We start from the raw sequence: 10,400 nt of genomic DNA, 5'->3' as shown, positions 1-10,400 counted from the left end.
CCCAGAACTCAGGATCATTCCCAGAATTCGGGATCATTCCCAGAATTCAGGATCATTCCCAGAATTCAGGATCATTCCCAGAATTCAGGATCATTCCCAGAATTCAGGATCATTCCCAGAATTCAGGATCATTATTCCCATCCCTGGAAACGCTTTGGAGCAGCCTCCAGTGGGAGGTGGCACCGTGAGCTCCCTTCCCAACCAACCCATTCCACCATTCCCCAACTGGAGCAGCCTCTTCCCGTGTGGTTTTTTCCCAGTTTTTCCCAGTGCTGGCTGTCACAAGCTGGGATCTGGCAGGAAAAGCCATTCCTGGGCTGCATCCCATGCTGGGAATGGCTCAGGGGGCTCCCACCCCCCGGTGGTGCCGCAGGGTCGGGGCTCAGAGCCCACTCAGAGCCAGCCAGAGGCGAGTGCAGGGCAGAGTTTTATTGTTAAAAGTCCCGAGAGGCCGTGCTGGGCTAATCCATGCGAGCCTTCAGCGTCCTGGTGGTGATCTTGTCTTTCTCTCTGCAGGGGGAAAGAGAGGAGATTGATTATTGATCATTTATTGATGAACCCGGCTTTAAACCCCACCCTGCAGCTCGGGAAGGGCCGGGGAGCTCGGTTGGGTTTTTGAACCCGAAATTCCGGGAGTTCCCAGGCTTGGGATGCTGCAGGAAGAAAATTGGGATTTGTTTTTAGAGCAGCCAGAGCTGGGAGTTAATGCTGCATCCGTGTGGTGCAGAGCCTCCTCATTCCCGTGGGAATGCAGCCAGGGAATCCCTGAATGGGATCCAAACTCCAGGATTCCATCCTCATCCCATGGGAATGCAGCCAGGGAATCCCTGAGTGAGACTCAAACTCCAGGATTCCATCCTCATCCCATGGGAATGCAGCCAGGGAATCCCTGAGCAGCAGACAAACTCCAGGATTCCATCCTCATCCCATGGGAATGCAGCCAGGGAATCCCTGAGTGAGACTCAAACTCCAGGATTCCATCCTCATCCCGTGGGAATGCAGCCAGGGAATCCCTGAGCAGGAGACAAACTCCAGGATTCCATCCTCATCCTGTGGGAATGCAGCCAGGGAATCCCTGAGTGGGATTCAAACTCCAGGATTCCATCCTCATCCCATGGGAATGCAGGCTGGGAATCCCTGAGACTCAAACTCCAGGATTCCATCCTCATCCCATGGGAATGCAGCCAGGGAATCCCTGAGTGGGATTCAAACTCCAGGATTCCATCCTCATCCCGTGGGAATGCAGCCAGGGAATCCCTGAGTGGGATTCAAACTCCAGGATTCCATCCTCATCCCATGGGAATGCAGGCTGGGAATTCCTGAGTGGGATTCAAACTCCAGGATTCCATCCTCATCCTGTGGGAATGCAGCCAGGGAATCCCTGAGTGAGACTCAAACTCCAGGATTCCATCCTCATCCCATGGGAATGCAGGCTGGGAATCCCTGAGTGGGATTAAAACTCCAGGATTCCATCCTCATCCCATGGGAATGCAGCCAGGGAATCCCTGAGTGGGATTCAAACTCCAGGAGTTTTTTCTTTGCTCCAGCAAAATCAAAGCCCAGGGAGGGGCTGGGCCTTGCTGAGGGCAGGATTTGGGGAGCCCCTGGAGGGAATTCCCAGGTCCCAGGATTTGTGGAGCCCCCTGAGGAAGGGAATTCCCTTCTCCCAGGATTTGGGGAGCCTGTGGAGGAAGGGAATTCCCAGCTCCTGGGATTTGGGGAATCCCTGGAGGGAATTCCCATCTCCTGGGATTTATGGAGCCCCCAGAGGATGGGAATTCCCAGCTCCAGAGATTTGTGGAGCCCCCACAGGAAGGGAATTCCCAGCTCCTGGGATTTGTGGACCCCCCAGAGGGAGGGAATTCCCATCTCCCAGGATTTGTGGAACCCCTGGAGGGAATTCCCAGCTCCTGGGATTTATGGAGCCCCCAGAGGAAGGGAATTCCCATCTCCCGGGATTCAGGGACCCCCAGAGGAAGGGAATTCCCATCTCCCGGGATTCAGGGACCCCCAGAGGAAGGGAATTCCCATCTCCCGGGATTCAGGGACCCCCAGAGGAAGGGAATTCCCATCTCCTGGGATTCAGGGACCCCCCAGAGGACAGGAATTCCCATCTCCTGGGATTCAGGACCCCCCAGAGGAAGGGAATTCCCGTCTCCTGGGATTCAGGAACCCCCCAAAGGAAGGGAATTCCCATCTCCCGGGATTCAGGGACCCCCAGAGGACGGGAATTCCCATCTCCCGGGATTCAGGGACCCCCCAGAGGGAGGGAATTCCCATCTCCTGGGATTCAGGGACCCCCAGAGGAAGGGAATTCCCATCTCCCGGGATTCAGGACCCCCCAGAGGAAGGGAATTCCCATCTCCCGGGATTCAGGACCCCCCAGAGGAAGGGAATTCCCATCTCCCAGGATAATTCCCACAAGGAGCAGCACTCACATGACGTGCACCACCACTCCCATGCCGGAAATGGCGTCTCTGTCCACGGCGTTGAGCATGGCCTGCGAGATGGTCTCAAAGAGGTGCTCGGGCTCCTGGGGCACGCAGGGAACACAGCAATGAGCTCACCTGGCCTGAAAATCCCTGGATTTCACCCAAATCCCACCCAAAACATCCCACAAGGTTCCCCTCCCGGGCTGAAGAGGGAAGCTGGAGCCTCACCCCAGGCAGCACAAGAGGGGGAGTTGAACAATACAGGAATGCCAGGGGATCCTGGGGGAATCCCAGGAGATCCCAGGGGATCCCAGGAAATCCCAGGGGAACCCAGGGGAATCCCAGGGGAACCCAGGGGAATCCCAGGAAATCCCAGGAGATCCCAGGAAATCCCAGGGGAAACCAGGAGATCCCAGGGGAAACCAGGAGATCCCAGAGGAACCCAAGAAATCCCAGGGGAACCCAGGGGAACCCAGAAAATCCCAGGGGAACCCAGGAGATCCCAGGGGAATCCCAGGAGATCCCAGGGGAACCCAGGAGATCCCAGGAGATCCTGAGGGATCCCAGTGAGATCCCAGGAGATCCTGAGGGATCCCAGTGAGATCCCAGGAAAACCCAGGGGAACCCAGGAGATCCCAGGGGAATCCCAGCAGAACCCAGGGGAACCCAGGAGACCCCAGGAGATCCCAGGGAGATGCCAGTGGATCCTGAGGGATCCCAGCCCCGCTCACCATGTCAGGCTCCCACAGGGACTCGCACATCCCGTACATCTGCTCGGAGCAGGTGCCGCTGACCACGAAGTCGTCGGTGACCATGGGGCAGCCGATGAGGTCGAGCGAGCAGATGAAGGGCTCGTGGCTGAGCGGGTCCAGCCCCGCGATCACCGGCTCCGTGTAGTAGGGACCGAACCTGGCGGCAAGGACAGCCCGGGAGGGGCCACGGGGATCATCCCAGAAACCCCAAAAATCCCACCCTGGGCCTGGGGTTGGGGTCCTGACCGTTCCCAGGGCTCCCCTCACCCTTCTGCTGGAGAACCTGCCCTGAATTCCCAGCCCAGCCACAGCTCCAGCCACTCCCTGCCCTCCTGGCCCAGTCCCTGCTGCGCTCCCACGTCCCCCAGAAATGTTTTCCAGGCACAGGAAAACGTCCCACAGCTCCTTCCAGGAGCGCCCTGCAGAGGATTTGGGGCAGCAAACCACCCTGAAGTGGCAGGAGTTTGCTCTGCCTTGACAACCGACTCGGTTTGAGACAACTTGAGGAGGAAACCTCACCCTGAGACAACAACAATCCCTTCAGGGAAGGTGCTGGTGGCACCAGGAGATGATCCAGGCTCCTCTGGCCACATCAAGAGCGGTTTTCACAGAAAATCTCCTCAAATCCTCAAGAAGTGGCAGCAGAGAGAAGCTTTGTGCAGTTTTACCTCCTCTCGTAGAGCAGGTTGGACACCATGCTCATGAAGGTCTGGGGCTTGATCTGCCTCCCTTCCTTCAGCTCGTAGAGATTCAGCCGGAACTTCAGCCTCTGGGCCCTGCAAAAACATCACAAAGGGGCTGAAGCACAGCAGCTTCCCTCCTCTTCCTCTTCATCTCCTCTTCCTCTTCATCTCCTCTCTTCATCTTCCTCTCCCATTCCCTCTCCTCTTCATCTTCCTCTTCCTCTCCTCTCCCTCTCCCATTCCCTCTTCCTCTTGCTCTTCCTCTCCTCTTCCTCTCCCTCTCCCTCTCCCTCTTCCCTTCCTCTCCCATTCCCTCTTCCTCTTGCTCTTCCTCTCCTCTCCTCTCCTCTCCTCTCCCTCTCCTCTTCCTCTCCCTCTCCCATTCCCTCTCCTCTTCATCTTCATCTCCTCTTCCTCTTCATCTCCTCTCTCTCTTCATCTTCCTCTCCTATTCCCTCTCCTCTTCCTCTTCATCTCCTCTTCCTCTTCATCTCCTCTCTTCCTCTCCCTCTCCCATTCCCTCTCCTCTTCCTCTTCATCTCCTCTTCCTCTTCATCTCCTCTCTCTCTTCATCTTCCTCTCCTATTCCCTCTCCTCTTCATCTTCATCTTCCCTTCTTCTCCCATTCCCTCTTCCTCTTGCTCTTCCTCTCCTCTTCCTCTCCCCTTCCTCTCCCATTCCCTCTCCTTTTCATCTTCCTCTTCCTCTCCTCTCCCTCTTCTCTTCTTCTCCTCTTCCTCTCCCTCTTCCTTTCCTCTCCCATTCCCTCTCCTCTTCATCTTCCTCTTCCTCTCCTCTCCCTCCTCTTCTCCCTCTTCCTTTCCTCTCCCTCTCCCTCTCCCTCACACCAGCACCAGGCCAGGGAGAGCGTGCAGCTGCAGCTTCCTCTGCAGTTCAGGTGAAATCTTTGCACTGAAAGTTCAATTTTAGCACTGAAAATTCAATTTCAGCACTGAAAGTTCCATTTTAGCCCCAATGTGCCCTCAACAGAATATGTATATATTATATATATATGTATATATCTACATATATATGTAAAATACATGTTTTATAATAATTTATTTTATAATTATATATAATATATATAGACATATAATGATATATATAATCATACATAATTATATATATAACATAAAGAACAGCTCATATAAATATATATTATATATATATACCATATACATACAAATATATAATATATGTATATTATATATATATTATATACATATGTATATATATAATATATATATGTGTATATATGTGTATATATATGAATATATATGTATATATATGTGTATATATATGTATATATGTGTATATATATGTGTATATATGTGTATATATGTATATATATGTGTATATATATGTATATATATATATATATATACAAATATATAATATATAAACACCAAGCTACCCTCGGTATTTATTACAAAATATATATATATATATTTTTACGTTATTTATCAATTTCCCACATAATTTCTAACCAAAGCACTCCACTTACACGGTCTGCACGTCGGTGGCCAGCCCGGCCAGGCCGATGTAGAGCCTTTGTCCCATGGGGAAAATCTTCTGGAAGTCGGTGGTGACGGTCTGCGCCTGGATCCCGAACCGCCGGTCGGCGGCGATGGCCACGCAGCCCCTTCCCCTCATGGCCATGACGGCCCCGCCGTTGTAGGACATGATGGACTGCGGGGAGCGGCGGCTCAGGGGCTCCGCGGCGGCCGCCGGGCCCCGCCCGCCGCTTCCCCTCACGGCTTCCCCTCACGGAGCGGCCTCCCGGCCGCGGCTCCCCCGCCCCGGCTCTCACCATGGCTGCGGCTCTTGTGTCCCGGCTCTACCCGCGCTGTGTGCTCGCTGTGTCCCGGCTCTGTCGCCGCTCTGTCCCGGTTCTGTCCCGGTTCTGTCGCCGCTCTCTCCCCGCTCCGTCCCCTCTCGCTCCCGGCCCGCTCTCTGCCCGCGCCCCGCTCCGGCCCCGCCGCGCCGCCGTCGGTCCCGCCCCCAACGCTTCCCATTGGCTGCCGCCCCCGCTGGTCCCGCCTCTCTCCGCTTCTCATTGGTCGTTGCCACCGCCGCTCTCACCGCGACGCTTCCCATTGGTGCTGGTCCCGCCTTCTGCTCTCCCCATTCGCCGCCCGGAGCCAGAGCGCTGCTGGTGATTGGCGGGAGCCGCCGCGGTGCGCGCAGCTGATTGGCTGAGCTCCGGCTGCGTGGGCGGGGCCGAAAAGTGACGAGTCACAGCGAGCGCGCGAGGCATGACGGGAGTGGGGGGGGCAGGGATGGAAAAATGGGAACAGCTGGAAAATGGGAACAGCTGGAATAATGGGAACAGCTGGAAAAATGGGAACAGCTGGAAAAATGGGAACAGCGGGAAAATGGGAACAGCTGGAAAAATGGGAACAGCTGGAAAATGGGAACAGCTGGAAAATGGGAACAGCTGGAAAAATGGGAATAGCTGGAAAATGGGAACAGCTGGAAAATGGGAACAGCTGGAAAAATGGGAACAGCGGGAAAATGGGAACAGCTGGAAAAATGGGAATAGCGGGAAAATGGGAACAGCTGGAAAATGGGAATAGCTGGAATAATGGGAACAGCTGGAAAATGGGAATAGCTGGAAAATGGGAATAGCTGGAAAAATGGGAATAGCTGGAAAAATGGGAATAGCTGGAATAATGGGAATAGCTGGAAAATGGGAATAGCTGGAATAATGGGAACAGCTGGAAAAATGGGAACAGCTGGAAAAATGGGAACAGCTGGAAAAAATGGGAATAGCGGGAAAATGGGAACAGCTGGAATAATGGGAACAGCTGGAAAATGGGAACAGCTGGAAAAATGGGAATAGCTGGAAAATGGGAATAGCTGGAAAATGGGAATAGCGGGAAAATGGGAACAGCTGGAAAATGGGAATAGCTGGAAAATGGGAACAGCTGGAAAAATGGGAACAGCTGGAAAATGGGAATAGCTGGAATAATGGGAACAGCTGGAAAATGGGAACAGCTGGAAAATGGGAACAGCGGGAATAATGGGAACAGCTGGAAAAATGGGAACAGCTGGAAAAATGGGAACAGCTGGAAAATGGGAATAGCTGGAAAATGGGAACAGCTGGAAAATGGGAACAGCTGGAAAATGGGAACAGCTGGAAAATGGGAACGGCGGGAAAATGGGAACGGCTGGAATAATGGGAATAGCAGGAAAATGGGAACAGCTGGAATAATGGGAACAGCTGGAAAATGGGAACAGCTGGAAAATGGGAACAGCTGGAAAAATGGGAATAGCGGGAAAATGGGAATAGCTGGAAAAATGGGAACAGCTGGAATAATGGGAACAGCTGGAAAAATGGGAACAGCTGGAAAATGGGAATAGCTGGAAAATGGGAACAGCTGGAAAATGGGAATAGCTGGAATAATGGGAATAGCTGGAAAATGGGAACAGCTGGAATAATGGGAATAGCGGGAATAATGGAAACAGCTGGAAAATGGGAACAGCTGGAATAATGGGAATAGCTGGAAAATGGGAACAGCTGGAATAATGGGAACAGCTGGAATAATGGGAACAGCTGGAAAATGGGAACAGCTGGAATAATGGGAATAGCTGGAAAAATGGGAACAGCTGGAAAATGGGAACAGCTGGAATAATGGGAACAGCGGGAAAAATGGGAATAGCTGGAAAAATGGGAACAGCTGGAAAAAATGGGAAGAGCTGGAAAATGGGAATAGCTGGAATAATGGGAATAGCTGGAAAAATGGGAATAGCGGGAATAATGGGAACAGCTGGAATAATGGGAACAGCTGGAAAATGGGAACAGCTGGAATAATGGGAACAGCTGGAAAAATGGGAACAGCTGGAAAAAATGGGAACAGCTGGAAAATGGGAACAGCTGGAATAATGGGAATAGCTGGAAAAATGGGAACAGGTGGAAAAATGGGAATAGCGGGAATAATGGGAACAGCTGGAAAATGGGAACAGCTGGAAAATGGGAATAGCTGGAAAAATGGGAACAGCTGGAAAAATGGGAATAGCGGGAAAAATGGGAATAGCGGGAATAATGGGAACAGCTGGAAAATGGAAACAGCTGGATCAATAGGGGGAGAGCTGGATCAATAGGGGGAACAGCTGGAAAATGGGGAAACAGCTGGATCGGGGCGGGGCTGGAGAGATGGGAGCACAGCTGGATCAGTGGGGGAACAGCTGGAGCGATGGGGGCATGGCTGGATCCCGGGAACAGCTGGACACTCGGGAAACATCTGGATCAGTCGGGGGCAGAGCTGGATCGATGGGGGCACAGCTGGATCCGGGGGGGAACAGCTGGATCCGGGGGGGCACAGCTGGATCCGGGGGGGCACAGCTGGATCCGGGGGGGCACAGCTGGATCCGGGGGGCACAGCTGGATCCGGGGGGGCACAGCTGGATCCGGGGGGCAGAGCTGGATGTGGCACAGCTGGATCCGGGGGGGAACAGCTGGATCCGGGGGGGCACAGCTGGATCCGGGGGGGGCACAGCTGGATCCGGGGGGGCACAGCTGGATCCGGGGGGGCACAGCTGGATCCGGGGGGCACAGCTGGATCCGGGGGGGCACAGCTGGCTGGGGTACAGCTGGATCCGGGGGGGCACAGCTGGATCCGGGGGACACAGCTGGATGTGGCACAGCTGGAACGGGACAAAGCCCCGAGCTCGCCCTGCGGGGCCGGGCACAGCGGATCCAAAGGGATTCTCCCAGAAATCTCCTTGGGAAGCGCTGGAGCGGGGCCAGAGCGAATCCCGGGAGAGAATCCGGGAGAGAAACCGGGGAGAGAATCCCGGGAGAAAATCCCTGGAGAGAATCCCGGGAGAGAATCCCTGGAGCAGAGCCCAGCCCGCGCCTGCTGTCCTTTCAAATTGTATTTTCCAGGTGTTTTTGGAGGTGTTTTCCAGCATTAAAATTCCCGGCAGGAGCCGCAGCCCCGCTGGGAATCCCAGGGATCCATCCCGGCCTCGTGCCCCGGGTTAAAGCAGGAATTCTAACATTTCTGGGCTGAACCCCAGCTCAGGGATGGATTTGACCGCGGTTTTAAGGGAGGGGAAGCTCGGTCTGGCAGATTTGGGACCCCCTTCAGCTGAATTCGGAGGCAAAATCGGGAATTTGGGTGGAAGGAGGATTTCAGGTCCGATTTGAATGTCCCGGAATGTCCTTGTGGGAGCACAGCGGGGCCCGCGGGATGAGCAGCGGCGCTTTGGGAGCACCGAGAGCGGCTTTTCCACCCCGGATGGAGCCGTGAGCCCGCGGGGAGCGCCCGGAACAAATCCCAGCCCCTGGAATTTTCTCCCTGTCCGTCCCGGGCCGTTCCCTGGGGCTGGTCCCGGGAAAAGAGGGGAAAAAAGGAGCGGCGGAGGTAAAAGGAGCGGTTCCGTCCCTGGGTGGGCTCGAACCACCAACCTTTCGGTTAACAGCCGAACGCGCTAACCGATTGCGCCACAGAGACCGCGCTGCCAGCGGCGCCGGCCCGCAGCACTCAGACCGGAGCGGGAACGGGAACGGGAACGGGAGCGGGAACGGGGGAATGGGACACCGGGAATGGGAACAGGACACCGGGAATGGGACACCGGGAATGGGACACCGGGAATGAGACACCGGGAATGGGAGCGGGAACGGGGGAATGGGACACCGGGAATGAGACACCGGGAATGGGAACAGGACACCGGGAATGGGACACCGGGAATGGGAATGGGAACGGGGGAATGGGACACCGGGAATGAGACACCGGGAACGGGACACCGGGAATGGGAACGGGAACGGGAACGGGGGAATGGGACACCGGGAATGAGACACCGGGAATGGGACACCGGGAATGGGAACGGGAACGGGAACGGGGGAATGGGACACCGGGAATGAGACACCGGGAATGGGACACCGGGAATGAGACACCGGGAATGGGACACCGGGAATGGGACACGGGGAATGGGAACGGGAACGGGAACGGGACACCGGGAATGAGACACCGGGAATGGGAACAGGACACCGGGAATGGGACACCGGGAATGGGAACGGGACACCGGGAATGAGACACCGGGAATGGGAACGGGACACCGGGAATGGGACACCGGGAATGGGAACGGGACACCGGGAATGAGACACCGGGAATGGGAACGGGACACCGGGAATGGGAACGGGAACGGGACACCGGGAATGGGAGCGGGAACGGGAGCGGGAACGGGGGAATGGGACACCGGGAATGAGACACCGGGAATGGGACACCGGGAATGGGAACGGAACACCGGGACACCGGGAACGGGACAACGGGAATGGGACGCCGGGAATGGGACACCGGGAATGGGAACGGGGGAACGGGAACGGGACACCGGGAATGGGGACACCGGCTCCAGGCACCGGGAAAGGGCAGCCAGAACCGGGGCAAGCGAGCGCTGATACCGGCCCCGGCTCCAGCAGGCGCCGGCCCCGGTACCGGGAACCGGGAGAGAGGCGCTGGCAGCGGCCCACCGGGAACCCCCGGGCACGGGACCACCGGGACCCCCGGGCACGGAGCCACCGGGACCTC

At 55.5% G+C, this 10,400-nt stretch overlaps 1 protein-coding gene and 1 non-coding gene across 2 annotated transcripts; both read right to left on the bottom strand.

Moving 5' to 3' along the window:
* Nucleotides 1-410: 410 nt before the first annotated feature.
* PSMB3 (proteasome 20S subunit beta 3) lies at nucleotides 411-5,860 on the bottom strand. Its single transcript, XM_058858219.1, has 6 exons — nucleotides 5,678-5,860; nucleotides 5,372-5,556; nucleotides 3,853-3,960; nucleotides 3,164-3,341; nucleotides 2,439-2,533; nucleotides 411-510 (listed from the first exon to the last, which is right to left on the bottom strand). The coding sequence occupies exons 1-6, from the start codon at nucleotides 5,678-5,680 to the stop codon at nucleotides 462-464; spliced, it is 618 nt and encodes a 205-aa protein (XP_058714202.1). The 5' UTR covers nucleotides 5,681-5,860; the 3' UTR covers nucleotides 411-461.
* Nucleotides 5,861-9,252: 3,392 nt separating this feature from the next.
* On the bottom strand, nucleotides 9,253-9,326 carry TRNAN-GUU (transfer RNA asparagine (anticodon GUU)). Its single transcript has one exon. It is a non-coding gene; the product is annotated as a tRNA-Asn (tRNA).
* Between the last annotated feature and the right edge of the window lie 1,074 nt (nucleotides 9,327-10,400).

The sequence above is a fragment of the Poecile atricapillus genome, chromosome 27 (assembly GCF_030490865.1).
Source record: "Poecile atricapillus isolate bPoeAtr1 chromosome 27, bPoeAtr1.hap1, whole genome shotgun sequence".
Classification (NCBI taxonomy): Eukaryota; Metazoa; Chordata; class Aves; order Passeriformes; family Paridae; genus Poecile; species Poecile atricapillus.
The sequence above is the reverse complement of the archived record's forward strand: the minus strand, read 5'-3'. Positions and strand labels throughout refer to the sequence as shown.